Below are 24,478 nucleotides of genomic sequence, written 5' to 3' on the forward strand. Positions count from 1 at the left end.
GTACAAGAATGGCGAGACTGTGCCCAGGGCAGGGAGAACACCTTGGGGGCAGAGAGAGACTGGTTCCCTGGAGACAAAACCCAGCTGTCTTCATGTATGTGCTATATAGTTCTTTTATTGCCAAATGGATTCTTTCCTCCTTAATCTGACCATTGTGAATCTATGAGAGAGACAGACGTGGAAACGGAGAGTGAGGAAAGGACCCACAGAAAGAGGGAGAGTTGAGGAGAGAGGTGGAAAGATGCATAGCTACAGAGAGACAGGAGAGAGGAAAGCTGTGTTCACAGGCTTCCTGGCTTTTTATGTGAAGACATCTGGCACATGGCTGTGCCGGCCGGACGCAGGTGGCTTAGGAGAATCGCATCCAGGTATAAACCTGGAATCAACAGGCTTGAATTTTCAGCTGCCATGTGGGCTATTTTAAATAAAACTACAGGGAATTGAAGTGAAGGTGGTGAGAACACCACCTCCTCTCTGTTATCCCACCTTCACCAAAATGTGCTTGAACACCTGAGAAGGGCTCCTTCCCTGCTGTCTCTGTGTTACCTGCCCACTGCCATCTGCCTCTTCCTGGTCCAGAGATTTCTGGTTGACCCTGTGCCCACAGAGAAGGCTTCCCACACCCTCTTTCTGCATGTTCTTTTTCATCTGCGTGCTTTTTTTTTTTTTTCTTTCCCTAAAGGAGGGTGAGTTTGCTTTCATAAGAAAGGTGTTCAGCTTGGCTTATTCTGAAAGCAGAATGTCTTTAAGTTCAGTTTCTCTTTTTCTTGACTCCCTCCTATCCTTTCCTCTCCTTTTTCTAGCTAGTCATCCAAACACTGAAGGTCTGATGGGCTCTGACAACCTACAAAAGTTAGTTTCTGTTGCCAGTTGTTTCTGCTCTAAGGGCTGGTGTCCAGTGTGTAGGCAGTTGGTACCTAGGCCCCAACCAACTGGGAGGAAATGGGGGTGCTATGGAGCAGCACTGGGGGGTGCCACCAGTGTGCGCCTAAGGCAGGACTAAGGCAGGACTGCTGTGACCATTCCCCAAAGGATAATGTCATCTATTGTCTCCTAAGAGTTTTTCTCAGCTCACCTTCTAGTTCTCAAAGATCCCATTGTCCTGCTAAGATGGATGGAAGTGGTGGCACCCAAGATACCCATTTGCTGGTTGCAGGGGTGTTTTCTCTAGTGCAATGTCTCTTTCTTGTTTTAAAGAAATTGTAATGAAATATTTCATACATCAAGAGTTCATGTAAAGGTAATATGAACACTCATACCCAGCACCTGTGTTAAGAAAAAGACTGTTAACAGAGCACTCAGAGGCTTCTCTGTCCTGCAGCTCATTCACTACCCTCTTCTAACTTCCCCCAGGTATTTATGGTCTTACTTTGCTTAGGAGTTTAAAACATATAAAAATATAGAGAACAATATATATATGTTTAAAATGATACATATTTACATAGAAATACATATATTTAGTTCAATATAATTCTATATATATATATACATATATATATATATCTGTACATTTCTAAATAATATATCAAATTTGCTTGCTGTTGAATTTTATATAAATGACATCAAACTGGGTATGTTCTTCTGCTAATTGCATTTTTTGTGTGAAATAATGTGAGATTAAGCCATGTCGGTGCATTTAAATACTCATTCCTTCATTTCTTCTGCAATATAGTGTTCCACTCCATAGATACAGTATAATTCACTTATCTATTCTCTGTTGACAGATACTTAGGGTGTTACTAGTTTTTATAAATAGAAAATTTGAAATGTTTTTTACAATGATAAATTCTGATGCTATGAATGTGTTTTGGACATGACCTGGTACACATGTGGGAGAATTTCTCCAGATTTTATATGTTGGGGTGAAATTGCTGCATCAAAAGGTGTGAACATTATCTCCTTATTTCCAAGAATTTTTACAAAGTGGTCGTATACATCAAACATCAGGGTATGAAGAGTCTTCATGGAGCCCATCCTTGGTAATAGTCTTTTATTGCCCAACATTTACATTTCCTGCCAGTCTTGTCAGTATAAAATGGCAGATCTTTCTGGTATTTAATTGGCATTTCCTTAGTCCTTATGAGATAAAACTTTTTTTTTTTTTTTTTTTTTTTTTTTGGTCATTGAGGCGTCCTCTCTTGTGTTGAATTCTTTGTGTGTTTCCAACACATCCCAATCCATCTGATGGAACTCTCTGTATATGGCTCAGGCTAGAAAAGGGAGGGAAGATGTCTGGTGACAGCCTGTGCTCTTTTCTCCCCAAAGGCCCCGAAGAAGCAGGAAGTGGCCGCTACGGATCCCGTTATACAATCGACATGGGAGTCGATGAAGATGATGACGGATTTGAAGACTACCTAGATTTGGATGTCTCCTTTGAGGAGGTAACCAAATCTCTATTCGTAAAACCTGGGTGTTCTTGATCTCATGCTGAACAAGGCAATTTAACCAATGGACCATGAACATTTTACTTCAAACTTACTTAATTTGGCCCATTTGCTCTTAACATTTATTTATTTTCTCTATTAGGCTCCAGGTGCTCATAAATTCATAGTAACTAGGGACTGACCATGCAAATGTCCTATAGCCAGCCCCTGCCTGCTGACTTCACAATCTGGCAGAGCCACATTTAGATTTCCCACCAAGTAGACATGTATAAAGTCAGGTATTAAAAGGAAATGAACAATTCCTTGACAAAGTAATACATCTTTGTGATATTATAATAATAGAAATCAGGTGCTATCAGCTTTACCACTGATTTTCTGAATAGCATAGGGAAAGGTACTTAAAATCCTTGAGCCTCAAGTGCTTATCCATAAATAGGTTCTACACTCTAGGGTTTTGAGAAATAACAAAACTGACCATATTTTAAAGTATTAGACATCAGCCATAAATAAGGCTGTCTAAACACTGTGCTCTGTGTCAAACCTGAACCCTTTCTCTTCTCTGGCTTTAGGTGAAACCACTCTCTGCTCTCAAAGGAGGAAATAGGAAATATTTGGTGGAATCCAGGAAGGAACACAGGTCAAACCCAAAGACTGCTCCGAGGCTTGTCCCCCCTACTCTAGCATCTCTCCCAATGACTACGGTGGCTCCCCAGCCCACTCCAGCGGAGAGGAAAGGGAAGAAGGGCATGGCTATAATGCCAAGGCTCTTTGACATGTCTTGTGATGAAGTGATCTGCTCTGCTGACAGCTTTTGTATCAATGACTACACCTGGGGGGGCTCACGGTGCCATTGCAACCTGGGCAAAGGTGGTGTGAGCTGCTCAGAAGGTAAGCCCTTGGTGGGAAGAAGAATGTGGTGGGAGGTTGGCTCCAGTGGGACCCAGGGGCAGTTTTGTGTGCCACACATGGTTCCATGGTTCCTTCTAGCCCTTTATTTTTTTCCCCTTTAGATAAGTACCTTGTCCATGTATTCATAATTAAGTTAGCTGTCTAGGAAAAACGTAAGGCCACTTCCATTGCTTCTAATTGAATAGAAGCAATGTGTTTCTATGTGTGCCCTACATGTAGTATTTTTTGGAGCAATTATTGAATAATCCTAATGACACCTTGGGGAGGCAGACTTTACTTGGATCACATCTCTACTGAAAAAGTGCTGCTGAAACATGGGCATGAAGTTATGAAAGATGATAACTGAGCCAACTTGTAGCACATAAATATCCAGCTAGAAGGCAGGTGTCAGTGATCTTGAAATTATTGATTTCTTTTTTAGGGTATCAAGTTAACAATCTCTAGTTTCTCCCTAAGAATTTCAGAAGCTCAGAGTTCCCAAGAATCAGAATCATAGGTGTCAAAAGTAGAGAAGATAATAAGCTAGGTGTAACAGATTTGGGGGGTTTTCACTTAATGACTTCTAGGCAATGGCATATATTGATTTTTGCACTTGAACAAATAAGGAAATCATATAGTATGCTTTTATGTTGTCTTTTTCTCTTTTTAGATATTGTTATACAGTATCCTCAGTTCTTTGGCCACTCCTATGTAACTTTTGAGCCTCTGAAGAACTCCTATCAGGCGTTTCAAATTACTCTTGAATTTAGGGTAAGGATTAGTTGTTTGATGAATGCCAATTGGACGGACATCTTAGCTGGCATTGGACCATATCAACTAGGGTGCGCTGGGAGTGCAGGAAGTGTGGAGGTATACCCCAAAAGTAAATACAACACAGAGTCTGTCCTTAAACACATTCACAGGGTAGCAAGAACAATGGGCACATTCATACGTTCAAGGGTGCAGTGAGCAGAGGGTGGTTACTGAACTACGGAAGTGGCTGGCTGGCCAGTGAGAGCGTGTAGGTCCCAGCCCTGTAGCTCATCATGGTGACTCTTCACAGACCGGGATCTCAGAGGCATAACGAATTCCCCATTCCAAAATCCCTCGTAAAGGGAGCTCCCATGTCTGCCATCCTTGCTATGACTGTAATCGAACGCATAGAAAAACTGCTCTATACGTCCTTGCACGTAGTGAGAGCCCAGGGGATGCTCTCTGACCTGAATCAACAACAAATCAGATCTCAGTGCAGGACTTCAGCTTAGAGTTCTTCTTTTGGGCATCTCAGCACAGCAAGGGTTGGTGATCTGGAAACAAGTCCCCTTTGAGGTCATGGTCACAGTGTTGAGTGTCCAAAAGATGATCCGTCCCAGTCTCGGGCAGCCAACAAGTGTGAAAACAACCCAGTCTAGCAGCAGGGCAGATTTTATTGGCCTGTTCCCCTAACAGAAGGAAAGAGGCAAATGCGCACCCTTCTCCAGAGGGAGGGAAGTGAAAAGGACTTGTGTTTTTTTTTGTTTTTTCTTAAAAAAAAAAAAAGTATGTTCTTTGGTGGAAATAGAATTCGATGGACATGCAAACAGCCTCTCTGCCTGCAGTCTTTGTGCACATGGTTTTCCTGGGGCTCTGCTGGTGGACCCGCCAAGCAAGGGAAGAGGAGGGCCAAGCCAGCTTTCCCTAAACTCGCTGCCATTCCTCACACCCTGTTTATATTGCTGCCCTCTGTTTACTGGAAAGGAACAGAGACTTGGGACCTGGGAGTTCACTGGACTACCGTGTGCTCAACCCCTTTGTAAATAGGGCCACAGAGAGAACGCTCAGGTTCCACAGTCATGAGTGTTTCCAGGTGGTGCTCATTGTTCATGTGGCTTTTGTTCATACACTAGGCAGAGGCGGAGGATGGCTTACTGCTCTACTGCGGGGAGAATGAAAACGGGAGAGGCGATTTCATGTCTCTGGCCATCATCCGACGCTCGCTCCAATTCAGGTAACTCCCACCAAAACCCCCTGTATTTGTTAATACCATCCTATATTATGTTTATGTTTTTATAGTGTGAGTAAAATATAAATGGGATGGGTCCCTGCTGATAAATGAACGAGGTATATAAGGCGAGCCTGGAGAAATTTACTGAATAGTGGCATAGCAGGAACGCAGGTCTGCCTCGAAGCTTGAGTTCAGTCCGTTCATTCAACAGGAAATACTTTTGGAGCCCCTGCAGTATACCAGGCACGGTTGTAGGTCTGGTGACTACAACAGTGAGCCCAAGCAATCCAGTCCCTTCACTCCCCAAGCTCAAGTAGATGTGACAGGAAGGAAGCTGGGATCTTCTCATCTCCTGTGGCAAATAGGACTGATGGCCACAGAGAGCAGACAGGAGCCTATAGCCTCCTGAGTGTTCCCAGAGGCTCAAAGCCCATCCTTGGCTCAGCATCCCCCCAACCCCCGCCCCGGGGCTGCAGACTGGCACTCCTCCTCAGCCCTGGTCATTTCTCTCCCAACATACTTTGGAAGCCACCTTAAATCTGTGAGGGGTTTTCTGGGGCCAAGTTTTGTGGAGGTGTGAGGGTTTGAACCACCCTCATGGGGGTGTACACAGCAGCTATCTGAGAATGACCAAGGAGGATCAGCCTTGTCCTTGTCCCTAGTGCACTGGTTAAGGTCCTGATGGCACCATTCCTCTGCTGCCTGACCTTCAGCAAGTGACTTAACCTCTCTGAGCCCTCATTTCCTCCCAGGACTCTTGTGAGGAGGAAATGAATGAATACACGAAAGTGCTCAGAGCGATGCCTGGCTCGTAGTAAGCACTCCAGAAGCATCCACTGTTATTGTCTTTTGATTATTTCAGCCCCCAGATTACTTTAGGTTAAGCTGGAGAAGACGGTAGAACATCCCACTTGGGGAAGACAGTGGTCCACCATTGCTTTGACTCGTGGGGGTCCGAGGCTGGGCCAGGGTCCGGACAGTGGTTCTCACACTCACACACACACTAACGCTCAGAGGATGTGTAGCACTGGCAGGAGTTTATGGCAGCCGCCCTCCAGCTTTGCATCTCCTGATTCCTCCGCCCCCTCTAGATAAGCCTACTCTGCCACGCATCTCCACCCCATTCCTCTGCACCGAGGATCATCGAGGAGACGCAGGGAATCCATGAGAAGTAGCTGCAGTTAGTGCAAGTCCTGAGAAGGATGATGTTGGTCACGTGTCCTTCCCCACTGGCCATCTCGGGACCCACGGGGAAGCGGCATGGCGGCCGTCTGGAAATTGACGGGAAAGGGTCAGAATTCTAGACGTCAGGCATAGTGACTAGCGGGTGCCCTGCGCCATAGGGAAGTTGGAGAAAGAAAACAAAAAGCAAGAATAAAGCAATCGTCTGAGAATGTTCCCCCTCCGCCCACACCCCCCAGCAAAGCTGGGGCCTCCTGTGGAAACGGCACTGCCTTTGGGCACAGCTAAACACAGATGGCGGCGCTGGCCGGCTTGCCAAGATGAGTGTGAAGACTTGTGTTTTTTACATTTTATTAATATCACTGAGCCCATCATCTGGGAGTTGGGGAAAGTCCCCAGGGAAATACCTGGAAGCAGAATGACTCGAGTTCTAGTTCGCCATACCTTGGATCCACTTGAAGCATCTGGCAGTCACTGGCGGCAGGAGGGAGGTCTTAGCTGCCCATCCTTTTCGAAGCTGCAGAGAAAATCAGGTTGGAGAAGGCCCCACATTTGAAGGGTCTGTGGACAGATTAAAGATGGCTGGACTGAGACTGGCCCAGAGAGCAGGCAAAGTGTAGCTCTTTCATGTGGAGCTTGAAGCAGTTCTTGATACTCATAAACATATCCAAACAGGTTGACTCTCAAAGAAGCCATCACCCCGAAAATGCTGTTGGGGGGGGTCAGAACACCTAATGAGCTGGTTGAGCAGAGGGCCTTTTCCTCCTTTTCCTCCCCACAGGTTTAACTGTGGAACCGGGGTTGCCATCATTATAAGTGAAAGCAAAATCAAACTAGGGGCCTGGCACACGGTCACGCTCTACAGAGATGGGCTGAAAGGGCTACTGCAGGTGAACAACGGCACCCCCGTGTCAGGCCAGTCCCAGGTGAGTGTGAGCGCCCTCCATTACTTCCCTGCCTCCTCCCCACCCCCACCTTCCCACCCCCTCCCCGCTGAGAGCTGAGGCAGACACGACAGGACACAGGCTCAGGGCACTCATCCATCCCACATCTGTTGAGGAGAAGAGTTGAATTTGCAAGCATCATCACTGAGGGGGTGCAGAAACACACAGTTGGCCTTGTGCTCATGGCCGTGGCCTCTTTCCACAAGGACATCAAAGCCAGGGGAGAAGAAGGCCCATATTGGAAGAATAGAAGCCATTATTAGTGCCAAACACAAAGCTTGCTTTTAAGGCAAGGGCGTTGCCGTCTGACTTTAGAAAACAGTCCTGAAAAGTTCCCTTGGTTGAATCTGCAGGAATGATCCTTTCATCTACCACATTGCGGGGTCGGGGGTGGGGGGATGATTACAGGAAGTGGTCAAACAATTTAACTGTTGGGCTACGCAGTAATTCACCTAGGTATTCACATATTGGTCATGCACTGGGCAATTTTAGAGCCCTGTTTAGAATAAACGGTTTGGATTAGCAAGCTGCCAAGGAACTGAGTCTGTAATTATAATCAGGCAGGTGTCTGTATTCTCTGAGGAAAAATGTAGCAAAAAAGCCTTTGTGTATATGTGTGTGGTTTCCTCCCTGCCTGGACTATTCCCTATTTTTTACTGGCAGGACATGTTATATAAAGGGCCATGCCTTGCTGATTCCCATTAATTTGGACCCCCGTGGTTCCAAAGGAACAAGAATCCAATTGAGTCACTGAATCCAGTAAGGTCACTTATGCATATACGCATGTTATTTCTAAGGAAAAAAAGACAAGATAAATGAACTACAGAATCATATACATGCCAGGACAACAGCCCTAATATGATTACAGTTAAGTCTGATAGGAATAAAGAAGCTTTGAACTTGGATCCCAAATACTAACTGTGAAAATAGGATGGAGAAGCTGTAATAGAAGCAATATATGTGAAAATGTCTTACAGTTTAAAGCAAGGAAATTCAATAAAGGTTAATAAACAGAACCATGTAGTAACAACAAGCTCAAGAAATGATAAGTCCCATTAATAGAGACCTCCAGAAAAATGGAGGTGAAGTCCTATTATATTCTAGGAGCTATGTACATAGCCTCCAGTGCTCTGATGGTAACTCAGATCCTCTAAGAGGCTTGCATTCAGATCTGTGATTGCACTCTAGGAGGACCACAGTTGAATTGGAGCATGTTTAAACAACAGTTATTGAAACAGGAAATTGACCTAAAATCCTTAGAATGATCAACAGAAGGAGCATTGTTTACTTTGGAGAGAAGATGAAGGTGTGGATGGTGCCTTTTCATCATAGAGGGAGAGTTTGGGGGAAGAAGGACTTACTCTGTGGACCCCCAAGGTGAAGTGGGATGGGGAGATCCTAAGGAAGTGATTTTAACTCCAATTAATCATACAAAGGTATGCAGAAGTGCAACAGATGATCTCAGAGACTGTTCCCTGTCTTTGGGGGTGTGCAGAAAATACCTTACCAAAACCTTTTGTTAGGGACACACAAGGGCTCCAGAGTCAATGGGAGATTGGACTGTATGAGTTTCCATATCTTTTCCAATCCTGTGGATCTATAATTTTAATGAATATAAGAATTAATTGCAAGAAGCATTTAATTTTATGGCTACTCAGGGCAATGTTTGCCTCTACTACCAGGATTTGCTAGCAAGTTGAATAAGCAGGACAATTGTGGAATGTTTGGTAAACTGTCTTGGGAGATAGTGACTCTGTCTTTTTTTTTTTTTTTAATTTTTAATTAGTTATTTGTCAAAGTGAAAGGGAGAGAGAGACAGAGAACACGCACAAGCAGGGGGATCTGCAGGCAGAGGGAGAAGCAGATTCTCCACGTAGCAAGGAGCTTGATGCCTGACTTGATCCCAGGACCCTGGGATTGTGACCTAAACTGAAGGCAGCTGCTTAACTCACTGAGCCACCCAGGTGCCCCGTGACTCTGTCTTAAATCAAGGTTTACAAAGTTCTTCAGGGTCTGGCTTCAGCCTGATTCTGTAGGGGAGCTCTGTAGTATAAGTTACATCTCAGAGTGATCCCAACCCAAAGCAAGGGAATTGGACTTTCATAATTTGGCACCCGTCAAAAACTGTTAAGTGCTGTGCTGGGTATAGGCTAACTCCAGGGCACTTCCAATTCTCTGATAGCAGGCAAAACAGGCTCCAGAACCCAAAGCAAACCTATCAGAGGAAGGTAAAGGCCAATTTTATCAGACTATTGTCTAGGATGTTGTGAGGGAGGCTCAGAGGAACCACTCACCCTACAATCCATGGAATGTTCCAGAAAAGAAAAAAGAAAAAGATTGAGTTGTCAGGCCCCTGCTGTGATCCTGGAGCAAGGAACAGAGTGAAAATGGGATCCAGAGTGAGTTCTGAGGATCTTAATGAAATAAGCCCACAGGGCATTCAATTCATCTAACAAAAGCAGTGTGCCCAGTGGCTGGCGAACAATCCTTAAAATTCTCTGTAAGTACTTTAAAGTGGCCTAGCTCATATTCAGTCCACTAGTTATAAATCATTCTTATCTATTCATTAGAAAAGATAAAGTAATGATTTAGATGTTCTGTTTGTTGGCAACAAAAGTCTAAAAGATAAAGATTTTCTTTATTTCAGTGGCTAACATTCTGGGCTTTTTATAAATTCTGGCAACATGATTTTCCCAGCCCCCTTTAATCCAAATGAATAAGATATTTCTTTAATATATAAAAACAGCAACAACAACAAAAAACAAATGACAAAGGGTACCTTAATTTTGTCCTACCTAATGTTCAGGTCAGTATTTTATAACCTCAAAACCTACAATCCAGATTGTGGTTTTCTCTAAGATTAGGAATGTCCCTACCTAACTATAGATATACACATACACAAAAGTTGTATCCGTGAGCAAATTTCAAAATATTTTGCAACACAATCTGTGTGGCACTCCTGCCCTCTCCCCCGCCACACACAACTTTTCTTGCAGGACATAGTATATGGGAGACTAGGGGAGTAAAAGGTAAGTGTTAGCCCATATATACACAAAATTAGCATTATCACCTTTTGAGACACGCAAGAGCCCTATGATTCATCCAAGGTACACAGTAAGTTGGTGTCGGGACTGGAAAGAGAAAGTTGTTTTTGGATGTCCAGCATGGTGCCCTGCCTGTTGGGTTACTCTTGGCTCTGACCCACCTTCCCTTCTTTTCCCTTCCAGGCATTCCAAAACCCCTAGGTTTCCTATAGCAACCATGGGTTTAATTTTCCAGGCAATGTTGTAAACATAAATACAGATGGAAGAAAGCAGGGGGGCTATAAACTACATCTTAACCATGCCCCTCATTAAAAATCTGTTGTGTTTTGGCTTTCGATTTTGGTCAGTGAGTTACAGTGTTCATCTTTCTTAAAGGGCCAGTACAGTAAAATTACCTTCCGGACACCCCTCTATCTTGGAGGGGCTCCCAGCGCATACTGGTTGGTCAGAGCAACAGGAACAAACAGAGGCTTTCAAGGCTGTGTACAGTCACTCACCGTTAATGGGAAGAGAATCGACATGAGGCCTTGGCCCCTAGGGAAGGCACTCAGTGGAGCTGACGTGGGTAAGTGGTTGCCCAGTTGCCTGGGTGCTCTTCTGGGATTGCCCTTCTGGTGTGGGCCAGGGAGGTGAACAGTTTCATGGACTGCAACTGTAGGCACCTGGTTACCCCAGAGGTGGGCCCAAGAGGTGAGGTTGGTGCTTTGCAGACATGGTGACCTGAGCCTGACCAGCAAGACGTGGTAAACAATATGGCACACCTAACCCTTGGTTGTGTCCTGCTGCCCTTGGCCTTCTCCATGAAGCCTGGCACCAAGCAGTTTAGCCCTTTCACCCTTCCTCCTCAGTCCAGTGGAAGAGCCAACACAATAATGCAAGAAGAACTTTCATAAGCCCTCTGCTTCCAGAGAAATGACGAAATTCTAATTCTTGACCACTGTGTCCAGCACTTTCGTATCTGCCTTAACTCCTCACACTAGCTCTACGAGGTAGCGATTGTTACTGTTATGCCTATTTTATGATTTATATGTTTACTTTACTTTTAAAGATTTTATTTATTTATTTGAAAAAAAGAGAGACAGAGATAGTGACAGAGAGCACAAGCAGGGAAGAGCGGGAGAAGCAGGCTCCCTACTGAGCAGGGTGTCTGATGTGGGACTCCATCCCATGACCCTGGGATCATGACCTAAGCCGAAGGCAGATGCTCAACCAATTGAGCCACCCAGGCACCCTTGTTGTGCCTATTTCATACATGAGGAAACTGGGGCTGAAAGTCAAATAAAACTTATCCAAAAGAGTAGGCAGAGGTAGGACTGACTTTTTTTTTATATTTTCTTTTTTTTTTTTATTAAGACTATTTTTTCAGCAGTTTAAGGTTCACACAAAAAAGTGAGGGGCAGGTACAGAGATTTCCCTTATACCACGCACCCCCACCTACATGACCTCCCCCATGACCACCATGCCCCTGGTTACACGCGGTGAGCACACACTGACCCATCAGTATCACCCAAAGTCTGTAGCTCGTGTTGTGGTTCACTCGTGGCATCGTGCGTTCTGCGGGTTTGGACAAATGTATAATGTAATACCACCATTCTGGTGCCATATAGAGCCTTTTTGCTGTTCTAAAAGCCCTCTGTGCTCTGCTCATTTCTCTCTCTCCTCTCTCCCCACCCCCAACCTTTGGTAACCACTGATTTTTTTTTTTTTTAACATTCTCTATGATTTTGCCTTTTCCAGAATGTCACATAGTTGGAGTCTTACTGTAACTAGCTTTCTCAGACTGGCGTCTTTTGGTTAGTGATACGCATCCAAGTTTCATTCATGCCTTTTTTTTTTTTTTTTGTAAGATTTTATTTATTTATTTGACAGACAGAGATCGCAAGCAGGCAGAGAGGCAGGCAGAGGAGGTTGGGGGGGAGCAGGCGCCCTGCTGAGCAGAGAGCCCGATGTGGGGCTCTATCCCAGGACCCTGGGATCATGACCTGAGCCAAAGTCAGAGGCTTTAACCCACTGAGCCACCCAAGCACCCATCATTCATGCCTTTTCCTGGCTTGATGGCTCATTTCTTTTTGGTGCTGGGTGATATTTCATTGTCTATATGTACTACGGGCTTGTCTGTCTTGCTCACTGAAGGGCATCTCGGTTGCCTCCGTGTTTTGGCAATTATGAATAAAACTGCTCTAAACATCAGTGTGAAGGTTTCTTGAGTGGACATAAATTTTCAACTTTTTGAGATAAATAACAAAAGAGAGTGTGATTGTTGGGTCACGTACTAAGAATATGTTTAGTTTTGTGAGAAGCTGCCAGACTGTCTTCCAGGGTAGCTGTCCCATTTTGCATTCCCACCTGGAATGTTTGAGAGTTCCTGTGGCTCCACAGTTTTGTTAGAGTTTGGTGTTGTCAGAGTTCCAGATTATAACAGATGTGTGGTGGCATCTTGTTGTGATTTGCATTTCCTTGATGACCTATCACGTGGGGTATCTTTTCATATGTTTATTTATCACCTGTATATCTTCTTTGGTGAGGTGTCTGTTAAGGTCTTTAGCCCATTTTTTAAAAAAAAACAGATTGTTTTTTTATGGTTGAACTTTAAGACTTTTTTTTGTTTTGTTTTGTTTTGTTTTTTAATTTATTTTAAGATTTTATTTATTTATTTGACAGAGAGAGATCACAAGTAGGCAGAGAGGCAGGCAGAGAGAGAGGAGGAAGCAGGCTCCCTGCTGAGCAGAGAGCCCAACGCGGGACTCGATCCCAGGACCCCGAGATCATGACCTGAGCCGAAGGCAGCGGCTCAACCCACTGAGCCACCCAGGTGCCCCAAGACTTTTGTTTTTTTAATGAATTTTGGACTACAGTCCTTTTTCAGATATGTCTTTTGCAAATATTTTCTCCCAGTCTGTGGCTTATCCTCTCATTCTCTTGTCACTGCCTTTCATAGATTAGAAATATTTAATTTCAGTGAAATTGAGCTTATTGGTTACTTCTTTTAAGGGTTGTAACTTTGGTGTTGTCTCTAAAAAGTCATTGCCTTACCCAAGGTCGTCAAGGTTTTTGTCAACACTACCTTCTAGAAGTTTCACAGTCTTGTGTTTTACATTTAGGTCTGTGATCTCTTTGAGTTAATTTTTGTGAAGGGTGTAAGGTCTCTGTCTAGATTATTACCTTTTTTTTTTTTTTTTTTGCATGCAGATGTCCAATTGTTTCAGCATGATTTTTTGAAAAGACTAGGATTGTTTTTTAAAGGAATAAGGATGTTTATTCCATCACTGAGAGCAGATAGGTAATTCTAAATTTGGTTAACTTGGTGACTGTTTTAGTCTGCTGGGCCTGCTGTAACAAAATACCACAGACCAGGTAGCTTTAATAACATTCTTTTCTCACAGTTCTGGAAGCTGAAACTTCATGATGAAGGCACTGGCAGGTTTGGTTTCTCCCGAGGCCTCCCTCCTCGGTTTGCATTTGGCAATCCTTCCTCCACCGTGTCCTCCTGTGGCCTTGGTCGGTGCCTTTATCCCTGGTGTCTCTCCCTCTTCTTATAGGACACTGCTCAGATTGGATCACTAAGACTTCAAACCACCTTATTTACCTTCTCAAAGGCCCTGTCTCCAAATACAGGGAATTTGGCTTCAACCTATGAATATATTTTGTAACTTCCTTGTAAGATTACTTTCTCCAGATAAGTTGTGGTGCATATAAGTACTAAGAACAAAGCCTTGCACATAGCAAACATGTTGTAAATATTTCCTGCTATTAATATTATTATTAATATCCTGACTCCACCCATTAAGCAGGCTATAAGCAGTTTTTTCTCTCTTCATTGAACTAACAGGGAAACAGCCCTGAAAGATCTGTGGCCTCCAGGCCGCGTGGTCATCTGATGGGTAGTTATGACATTGAGAAGTTGAGCAAGGACCAATTTCTGGCAGTGCTTTAAATTCTCACACAGTGTGAAACCAACCTCTCCATTGAGCCGATGGCACCAGGTGGGCCTACCTTACTGGCTCTGGGCTCCTCAGGAGCTACGATTGGATTCTTTGATGACTGTGAGCCTTATGATGAACCTTAATGGCAGACATCAGTCACATTGCCTTTTTTCATTTTCTTCCCATCTTTCACCCTGGCGTGCTGGAGAAGGGCTGCTTCCTCATACTCCATACTTGCTTTAGTCGGAGTTAGTCCTTCAGAAATTCAAGTTCTTTTAAGTTAAATGCAGTGCCACCATGGGGAAGGCTGGGCTCATACCAACAGCAGTGAATTTCTGGTGGGGATACAGGCTTCCAGAAGAAAGTAATGACAGTAGCAGACCCATGCTTCCTCTGTCTGGTACCTCTAAGTTGGCACTGCTGTCTGCAACCCCAGCTTTTTCTCTGTTCCCCTCCCCCATCACCTCAGCCTGCCTCCACTCCTCAGAGGGACCTTTCATTCCCCAAGCCCTCCCACCTCATCCCCTTCATTAGATTATTCCCAGTGACTGAACTCTCTTTAAATTCATGTTCTAGACTAGTCTGCGATCTCAGTAAATTTTGCATTCTCTGGCCTAGACTTTTCTTTCAGTATTTCTACCCAACTTCTCCAACCTAAACCAGCAGCACTCGTTTTTTCCAATCCTGTCTTGGATCTTCACACACACCCCACTGGGTCAGCGTGACAAAGCCGCTTCCCAAGTTATTCGAGACTCCAGAGGTCTGAGGTGTCCGTGGGTCTCCCCATGGGCTTGTCGTCTTTTAGTCATTCTTTCCCTCAAGATACTTGTTTAAGCATCTGCTTAATGTCAGTCATGACTCTAGGTGCTGGGGATAAAGTAATGAACAAGAACCTGAGCTCAGCCCTCACGTAGCTGCCGCAAGGAGAGACCAGATTGATCAAACAACCATACGAGTAAATGTAAAATGACGTTTGGCTGTAAGTGTTACAAAGGAGGAGTGATAACACAATAATAGTGTGTAATAAGGGAATTGTATGAGCAGGAGGTCCAGGAAAGCTTTCTGAGGATATAATGCAAAGTTGCTATCTGAAGCATTTTTCTTTTAAAGCAAATAAGAGAGGGAAGAACATTCCAGGCAGAGGAAATGACTTGTCCCAGTGGGAGTACCGGGGGAGGTGGGTCTACCGGGATGTAGTCTGTGTTTTGAAAAGATCGCTCTGGCCGCGGACAGCTTATTGGAAGCAGTATTTAGGATGCACGTTAAACTGGCCGGGCAGTGATGGCAGCGGTCCAGATCAGAGATAATGGCGATTTGCTCCAGGCCAGTGGTGGTGGCAGAGGTGTAGACTAAGTTGACAGGTCTTCAGTAGGGGAGACCGACAGGCCTCCGTTCTGGACTGGGGGACGAGGGGAGGAGGTTGCTCCCTGCCCGTGTGTCCTTAATGTCTTCTACCCCGTGACCTTCTACCTTCACTTTTCTCCTCAGTGGCCTCACTTCTCACTGGCTCTCACTTCATTGTCTTGCGTAAACACAAGCTGGCATCTAGTAGGTTCAGTGTCAACAAAAGTGATTTCATTTAGTGGGGCCAAGGTACTCCCAGCACTCTAGGCCCATGACCTGAACACCAACTTTCTTCCTCCCGCTCTAAGATTGGGAAGATTTCCTCACTTCTAAAACTGACCTGTTTATCTCCACTTTGCTTCTGTCCTTCCCGACATCCCTGGACCTTGCTACTAGGATCATCATTTCAGGAACCCAAGGGTTCTTAACCTTTCGTGTGCCATGAACTTCTCTAATGGTCTTGTGAAGCCAATGAACTCTTCTCAAATGTTTTTATTATTGTCTTTAGGATTTTTTTTTTTTTTTTTTGAGAGAGAGAGAGAGAGAGAGAGCAGGGGGTGCAGGGGGCAGAGAGAGAGAGAGAGAATCCTAAGCAGGCTCCATGCCCCAGCGCAGTGGCTGATGCAGGGCTCGATCTCATGACCTGAGATCATGACTTAAGCCAAAATCAAGAATCAGATGCTTAACTAACTGAGCTACCCCGGCATCCCAAGATTTTATTTTTAAGTAATCTTACCACCCAATGTGGGGCTCAGATTTACAACCCTGAGATCAAAAGTCACACGCTCACTGACTGAGCCAGCCACGCACCCCTCGAAATGACATTTTTAAATGCAGAGAATAGGGGCAACTGGGTGGCTCGGTTGAGCCTTTGCCTTCAACTCAGGTCATGATCTCAGGGATTGAACCCCACGTGGGGCTCTCTGTTCAGCAGGAAGTCTGCTTCTCCCTCTGCCCCTCCCCCCAACTCATGCTTGCTCGCTCTCTCTCAAATAAATAAATAAAAACTTAAAAAAAAATAAATGCAGAGAAAAATATCCCTGATAGGAAACACTTATATTGAAATAAAGCCATACAATTTTTTTTAAGTTTTGTTATTGTAATAGTATCTGTGCTTCTTTATAAAGCATTAGAGAATAAGATTATTTAATGGGGGTGGAAGAGCTACCATGGTTTCAAAGTAGGAATTAGCATAAATGATATTTTGAGACATCTGCAACAAGTGGAATGTGATATAACAGTAACTCGGAACAGTTGGCCACAGGCCACGAGCACTGCCCATTCTTAGAGGCTTGTTGCCTATGTTAGTAACTGAGGGGAACACTCCCGTTCAGTTGGAAGTGAGGGAAAATAAAGATTAATGTGTTTTATCAGTTCACGGACCTGCCCCCGCACCAGCCCGGTCTTATTCTCACTTGCTCAGGTCCCCCTGCTGAAACCCAGCACCATGCCTCACAAAACCCTGCTACCTTCCGCGCTTGGGAACCCCAGGCACCTCGCTCCTCTCTTTCTAGACCCGACGCTCCCAATCTTTCCAGGCACCCATGTGAACCCCCTGCAATAGAGCTTCTGCCTTCCATGGCACAGCAAAATCCCTCTCCTAAAACCGGGTATGGTCACCGCTTTACAAACCCGCAAGCCTTTTTCCAGGACTTTCCAGCAGTATTAACTCTGCCTGCTCTCTGTGCTCTGGCTCCAGAGCTTCCTCAAACCTGCCCTGAGTCCTCCCAGCCCGCTGGCCTGTTCTCCTGTTGTCTTCTCTGCCAGCTCCTCACCCTTCCCTGGTTCCTGGAGTCCCACGGGGCTCTTTCCCCATCCTCTCTAGGAAGCCCCTCCACTCCTGGTGTCCAGGTTACCCCCACGTCACTGCCGCCTCCCAGCGTGCCCCTCATGTGTATAGGGGCTGTGTCCACGGGGCTGAGCAGGGGATGCTGGCACAGGGACCATAGGCTTCAGCTGAGTGAGGCCAGCTTCTCTGCCCAGAGCGACCTGTTCCCGCTCCCAGCGTGCTCATGGCTCTGCTCCTGCCACTCTATGCAGACGGCCCGGCGGGGACCCCCTGGACATTATGCTAGAGTCTGCCTCCACTGTCAGCTTCTAGAAGGAGCTGGCTGTTTCTTCCTTGCCTGTGTCTCACTTTCTCTCCATGTCCCCTGCCATCACCCCGTCCAGCCCCAGGTTCCCTCTCCATAAGATTTCGTTCCTGTTTCCCACGCCAGCGCTCCTGGTCTGGCTTGCATACCATGGCCAGCAGAATTAAGCCGAAACACCCTTTCATCAAGGAAATGCCCCATCCCACTCCCACCTCTTAAAATATAGTCACAATGCAAATATATAAAGTAATATTTTCCTGCATGCATCTAAAATAACCCGAGAAGCTCGTGTCTCCCCTGTGGGAACAGCCCTTCTCTGAGAAAGAGCCACAGCCCACCAAGACCAGTGGGGGCACGGCCCTGCAAGTTTGGCTCTCGGGGATGCTCCTCACCCTCCCCGCGGAGCCAGGATGCTGGCCATGTGCTCGGACTGTGACTGCAGACCACCTGTCACTTTGGCCTGAACTTCCAGGGGCCCCAACTGGGATTTGCCAAAGCCAGCCCACCCTGGCTGGAGTACTGAGCCATCTGCAGGGACTCGAATTCACCTCTGTCACGGGCCCCTGCGGTTGGCCTCTTCGAGGGGTGCACACTCTACCAGCCAAGTTCATCCTCCCAGGGAGGCTGAGCATGAAACCAGGGACTGGATCAGCTCGATGAACACAGAGGGCTGAGGACGAAAGGATGTGAGGCTTGCAGAGGTGACACAACCAGGCCAACCTTGGGGGTGGGGGATGCTTTTAGCTCAGGCGGGCCCAGCATCACCAACCTGCAGGGCACAGGGCTGGACCCCTCAATCAGAGATGTGCCCCTTTGCCCCCATCCGGGAAAGAAGTGTTTTGTACTCACCTATGTCGTTCTGGACCAAATACTGGCCCTTCTGTCTAATTTATTTCATATATACAAGAAGGAAGACAGCAGAAGCAGAAGACAAGCAGCGCAGGGGAGGTCCATTTGTTCCTCCTTCATCCGATGATCTTGACAATGACAAAATGTGCCCTGCATGGGCCTCTCTGTGTTCGGTAAAGAGAATGGACCCATCTGGCGTGGAGTGTCTCACCACTTTTTACTCCAGGCCACCTTGCTGTCTCCCATGTGATCATAACAGGGATTCTGGAAGGCATGTGCTGAGGTATTAGGGAGCCCCCTCACCCCTCACCCCTCCCTGCCTTAGACAAAGGAGTGGATGGTTCAGGCCAGGTCATACATTAGACATGGCTTCAGTCCCTACCTCATTGCCTCCACTTTGAACCCCCAGGGTGTTAGCACTTAAGGGAACTGCAGCCACACCAACAAGAACACTTTTAACAGAAATGCCTTGTTGATGTGGCGAGATTGAAACACACTCTTGTAGGAATAAGAGAGAGATGAATTAAAGCAGAGACAGCTCATTCATCCTTGTCAGTGGTCATAAATTTGTCCAACAATTGACTATTGATTAACTGTGTCCACCATGTTTTGAAGATTCGGTGATTCTTCATAAAGAACAAGCCAAAATCAAATTAAAACGAAGGTACGTTCCACTTCCCCTGAACTTGTGCAGCGATACCAGGGAACAGGAGTGGAAGGGAACTGTATTTATCCGGAGCCCTGAGCTGTTGGCGTGCTAAGTGCCATCATCTCGGCCTGGCTCCCATGATGGATCTGTTTGGTAATTCCTCTTCTGTATTTAGGGGAATGCAGCAGCGGGCTCTGTGATGAGGCTTCGTGTATCAACGGTGGCACCTGCACGGCCGTGAAAGCCGACTCCTACGTTTGCCTCTGTCCTCTTGGATTCAAAGGGCGACACTGTGAAGATGGTGAGAAAGAAGCAAGTTGACTGTGATCTCTGCATGGTTAATTCATGTTGATATAATTTTTCATCAGTGTGCTTTTAGCAAGGTCCCATACATTTTTATGGAATTAAAATTTATGCAGTGTTGGGAGACACAGGAGAATCTTGTTTTAACAATTTTATTTATTTAAGAGAGAGTGCGTGCACGAGGTGGGGTGAGGGGAGAGGCAGAGGCAGAGGGACAAGCAGACTCCCCGCTGAGCAGGGAGCCCTACACGGGGCTCAGTCCCAGGACCCTGGGATCATGACCTGGGCTGGAGTCAGATGCTTAACCAACTGAGCTACCCAGGTGTTCCCCTCTGCCCCTTTTTATAAGGTTGGTGTGTCTTTGAGTGTTCATGGGTCAAATCAGCCAAGGATATATTCATTTGAAGATACTCTCGGGCCAGGCTTTGGTGAGCTCCTTTTGGCCCCCCCAAAACTTAGAAAAACCTCTGCGCATATGGTCTATATCAGACCATTTGCAGCTCGTGCTCGTTAGAATGGCTGACAGTTTCAGAGAAAAGGTTGGGAAGTGAGACGCAGAATCAGTAACAACGGATAGGACAAAAGTCATCTTGACTTTCTGTTTTTGTACTGTTCTAGTGAATCATTCCACCCCTCAATACCGTCTGCCTAGGTCCCGGTACATGTAGACGCCAACATGTGTGTATATACATGTAAACACATGCGTGTACACAAACGCACATACAATAATGGAAAATTTTAAAGATTTTTAAAAGATTTTGGAGCACCATGCAGAGTTGAACATGTTTTAATTTTTTACCAGTGGTTTAAATTTGGACCTAAGACACCATCCTGGGAGAAAATCTTTTGAACACAGTATAATCTCAAATCTCATTTCTCCTAGAAGAGGGCCTATGGTTTCCAGTAAACCAGAGCTGTAACATATCATCTCATACTTTGTAGTGTAACATAATAAAGGTTGATCCTTGCTCACATCACACATTGATGCAACTAGGTCGGGGGGAGGGGGGGAGGGTCGCACCCTCTGCTCCATGCAGTCCTTCAGGACTGCTCCATGCAGGCTCCTGCCTTCCAATGGCTCTGCCGGGGGCCTTAGAATCCACCTCCCGCCACCTCCCCTTCCTTCATTCAGCCAGCAGATGAGGGAAGAGGGTGCGTGCAAGATGGAGGGAAGTTTTAGGGCCGGACCTGGGGTGCCGTGTGGTACTCCCTCCCACATTCTACTAACTGGAATTCGGTTACGCGGGCCAGCGATCTCAGGGCCGCGGGGAAATGCAGCTTTGCTCTCTACGCAGGAAGACAAGAACGTGGCTAGTCCTGCCCCAGAGGGATTTCTAATGACACACTTCTATCCTCAGCTTTCAGCCTGATCATTCCACAATTCAGAGAGTCGCTGAGGTCCTATGCTGCAACCCCCTGGCCCCTGGAGCCCCAGCATTACCTCTCCTTCACGGAGTTTGAGATCACGTTTCGGCCAGACTCGGGGGACGGCGTCCTGCTGTACAGCTATGACACAGCCAGCAAGGACTTCCTGTCTATCAACATGGCAGGGGGCCACGTGGAGTTCCGCTTCGACTGTGGCTCTGGGACCGGTGTTCTCAGGTAAGGGCTGCAACCTTCATGCCCCCCCACCACCCAAACGCTACACAGCAGTCACTATGGGAAAAGATGACTTTGTCCTGATAGCTAGCACTCTTCTTGTCTTCCCTCCACAGTTACCTTTTCTGAAATTTGTCCTTGTGTTTATAGATAACATGCTTCCTGTGGCTCAGGCTTTCCTCCTGACAGGACTTTTTTTTCTCCAGTAACTCCCCAGCAGGGAGCGACTCTGTGTGTCCGTCTGTGGCAGGCAGGCTAGCTTTGGCCGGGCTCCCCTACCTTCCTTTGCTATGGTGCCATCAGGAGAAACGGGAGGAAGTGTAATTCATCAGCACGTGCTCAGAGCATCCCTGGGTGGGCGCTCAGCAAATAGATGACAACCAGCAAAGAGGTATCAGCGGACATGGAACATAAATGTCCTTGGTGACCTCGCTTTCCATGCTTACTGTCCTCTTACACTGTGTCTTCGATGGTACCAGCTACTAGCGAGTCTCTTACACTCTCCACGTAGAGCCGGGCGCGGAGTCAGCTGTCACAGAGCCCCATCCCTGAGCATGGTCTCCGGAAGGCTGTGTGACAGGTGGTTTTGATAGCGTGGCGGTGACTAGTTGCTTCTTAAATACTTGCTGGCAGTGGCAGAATTGGCTCCGAGTCGTCAAACCTGTCCTCCTGGAATCCCGCTTGTACTGTTAATTTATTAGCAGATCGATTGTTCCCATCCAGTGTGTCGCTATTTTGATGACTCCCCTAGCCTGTGGATGGTAAGGGCCCATGCTCTTCTTATTTGTTTGTGTCTCCCCCTTCTTACCATCTTGCTCCCACAGTAGTTTTTACCTTCAAGCCAGAAGCCTGTTCATCAAAGGCAGACATGGTTCTTGTTCCTATGTTTGGTGAATTGTTTTTTGAAACTCACTACAGTGTTTTGTTCAATGACGCCCTGCAGTAGGAAACCAGTCGGTGGTGGTTGTTTTAAAGGAAATCGCGGGCTGCGTTCCATCGTAATTCCTACTGCTAGACTATCATTTTTAGGAAGAGCGTTTGGGAGAGATGTTACAACCTTACATCGCCCTTAACTGCTAGCCATTTTTCATGGCTGATGAAAAATGCTTACGGCATTAGGTTCCAACAATTCTTAAAAAGGACTACATTTTTGTACCTCTGGTTATGCAAAAATGTCCTAGGTCTCAAGACAACTTTGGTAGGTATTTAATTGATTCAATTTACATATGATTATGCAAAACAGTTGAAGCAATTCCAGTAGAACTGTTTGTCAAGTTGAGAGGGGAAGACACCTTGAATATCACCTTGTGTTTTCACATGGCTTCCTCCTGGACATGGAGTGACCGAAAGCGTGAGTGGAGGGTCGGGTTGATCAGCCCTCCTCCTGGACGGAAGGCACCCCCAACTCCACACTCTGCAGTGACCGCTCCAGCTGTGAGGTCACAGACTCATAGGACCTGAGTGTCCAGCATCTCTCCTTCATAATTCTGTGCCTCTTTGAGACAAGAGGAGGCTTTAGTTTTTTGTTTTGTTTTGTTACTGTGAGTTATTGTCTTCTTGCTTGGCAGGAAAGCACCCAGAAAAAGGATTCTGCATATTGGTTGTGACAAAAGAAAGCAAGTGCTCAAAGTGTTCAAGGGGCAGAGCACCCTCTGTCCCATCCCCTCTCCAGTATAACCTGACAGCAGTGATTACTATGGTGTTTCAGGAGCTCCTTTGCAAGATATTTATTTTGAAAACCATTTCAAAGACTTCCTGCTTGATTAGTAACATTCGCTGAAAACCCCTAACCACAGGAAGTTGTGGAACTGGCCAAATCATGTTAACTTTAGGAAAAGGAGAAGGCAGTCAAGTTCATTATGAACCTGGTTCAAAAATCAAGGCAATTGCAATGAGTTTGTGATGGCTGCGATCGATCCCAGCATGCTGAGGAAGGCAGGTATTGACAGGGAGTGACCTCTGCAGGACGAGCACGCCACCAAGGCACTATGACTTATCACAGAGATGGGGCTGCTGTAAGAGTGCCTCTGGTTTCTTTATTGCATATCGATTTAGCCAAGGTGATTAAATTCTAATTGCTAAGGACAAATCACAAAAGCATTTGCCAGAGCAAAAAAAAATCAAGTGAGGGGGTGGAGACCTTTCGATAATTGTGCCCATTGGTATTCCTGACAGTTTTCTAAAGATGATCCAGGATCAAAAAATAATTGGGAGGTTCAGTGAAGGCTAGGAACTAGACACCGTTAGAAATACAAATGCAATAATTATACTCTTCTTGCATACCTCACTATCCAAAGTAATGTGTAAAACTCCTGTCAGTAACATTTAAACTTCAAGCACTTCTACCTTGAATTAGTAATTGAATTTTTAAAGTACCTTTAATCCTTTTTACAATATCAGATAATATGGAATCTCCCCCCAACATTTTTATGAGAAATTTCAAACATGTAATAAAGTTGGAAGAACTATACAGTAAATATCTTTGTATCTCTCATTTGCCATCTATAATTAATATTTTGCTATATTTGCTTTGTCACATGCCTAGCTATCCTTATATCCATCTATCTGTCCAATCATCCATCCATCCATCCATCCATCCATCCTATTTTTTATGCATTTCAAAGGATGCTGTAAACATCAGTACAGCAGAGAATCTGTGTTTTACACCAGAGCCCAGGTAACTTCTCCGTTTTCAAAGCTTATGTGCAACTGTGATCACATCTCATTCCCTCATCACCTCTCATTTAGAAAACCAGGCTCATCTGACCCACATTTCAGGCTTGTTGTAACGAATAAATAAAATAATAATTGCAATGTTCCTACCGTAAAGGGGTCCGAGCTCCAATAGATGGACCTTGCCTGCCGTGCTTACTAAACAGGAATGATTTTCTTTGGACTGAATGAAATGAGGCATCTGAGGTTGGCCTCGGTTGCATTCTGGAGGATTCATGAGTGGGATCTGTAACACTGAGGATGCTAACCCACGCTCAAGTTTCCTTCCTTCAACAGGAGTGAAGACCCCCTCACCCTGGGCCACTGGCATGACCTGCACGTGTCTCGCACAGCAAAGAATGGGATCTTACAAGTGGATAAGCAGAAGGTGGTGGAAGCAATGGCAGAGGTAAGAAGGATATGCTTTAGTGGGAACTGGGGTAGTGTTTTCTCCCTCTTCTGGTGAGAAGAGCAGCAGCGTGGTGGGTAAGTACACGGACCCCAGTGCCAGGCTGCCTCACTTAACACCCAAGCTCCCCACTGGGCAGGTTTCTTCACTTTTCTATTCCTCGGCTGTGAA

General features: G+C 45.8%; 1 protein-coding gene across 2 annotated transcripts in view; it reads left to right on the top strand.

Moving 5' to 3' along the window:
• EGFLAM (EGF like, fibronectin type III and laminin G domains) overlaps positions 1 to 24,478 on the top strand; it is a 185,575-nt gene that overhangs the window by 131,614 nt on the left and 29,483 nt on the right. For both annotated transcript variants that reach the window (XM_059173831.1, XM_059173830.1), the window contains exons 8-16: positions 2,266 to 2,381; positions 2,954 to 3,272; positions 3,943 to 4,043; positions 5,159 to 5,259; positions 7,220 to 7,364; positions 10,802 to 10,991; positions 19,460 to 19,585; positions 20,946 to 21,189; positions 24,196 to 24,307. In XM_059173831.1, the coding sequence (XP_059029814.1) occupies positions 2,266 to 2,381; positions 2,954 to 3,272; positions 3,943 to 4,043; positions 5,159 to 5,259; positions 7,220 to 7,364; positions 10,802 to 10,991; positions 19,460 to 19,585; positions 20,946 to 21,189; positions 24,196 to 24,307 (1,454 nt within the window). The remainder of the gene's footprint in view (positions 1 to 2,265; positions 2,382 to 2,953; positions 3,273 to 3,942; positions 4,044 to 5,158; positions 5,260 to 7,219; positions 7,365 to 10,801; positions 10,992 to 19,459; positions 19,586 to 20,945; positions 21,190 to 24,195; positions 24,308 to 24,478) is intronic.

This window comes from Mustela lutreola, chromosome 5 (assembly GCF_030435805.1).
Source record: "Mustela lutreola isolate mMusLut2 chromosome 5, mMusLut2.pri, whole genome shotgun sequence".
NCBI classification, from domain to species: Eukaryota; Metazoa; Chordata; class Mammalia; order Carnivora; family Mustelidae; genus Mustela; species Mustela lutreola.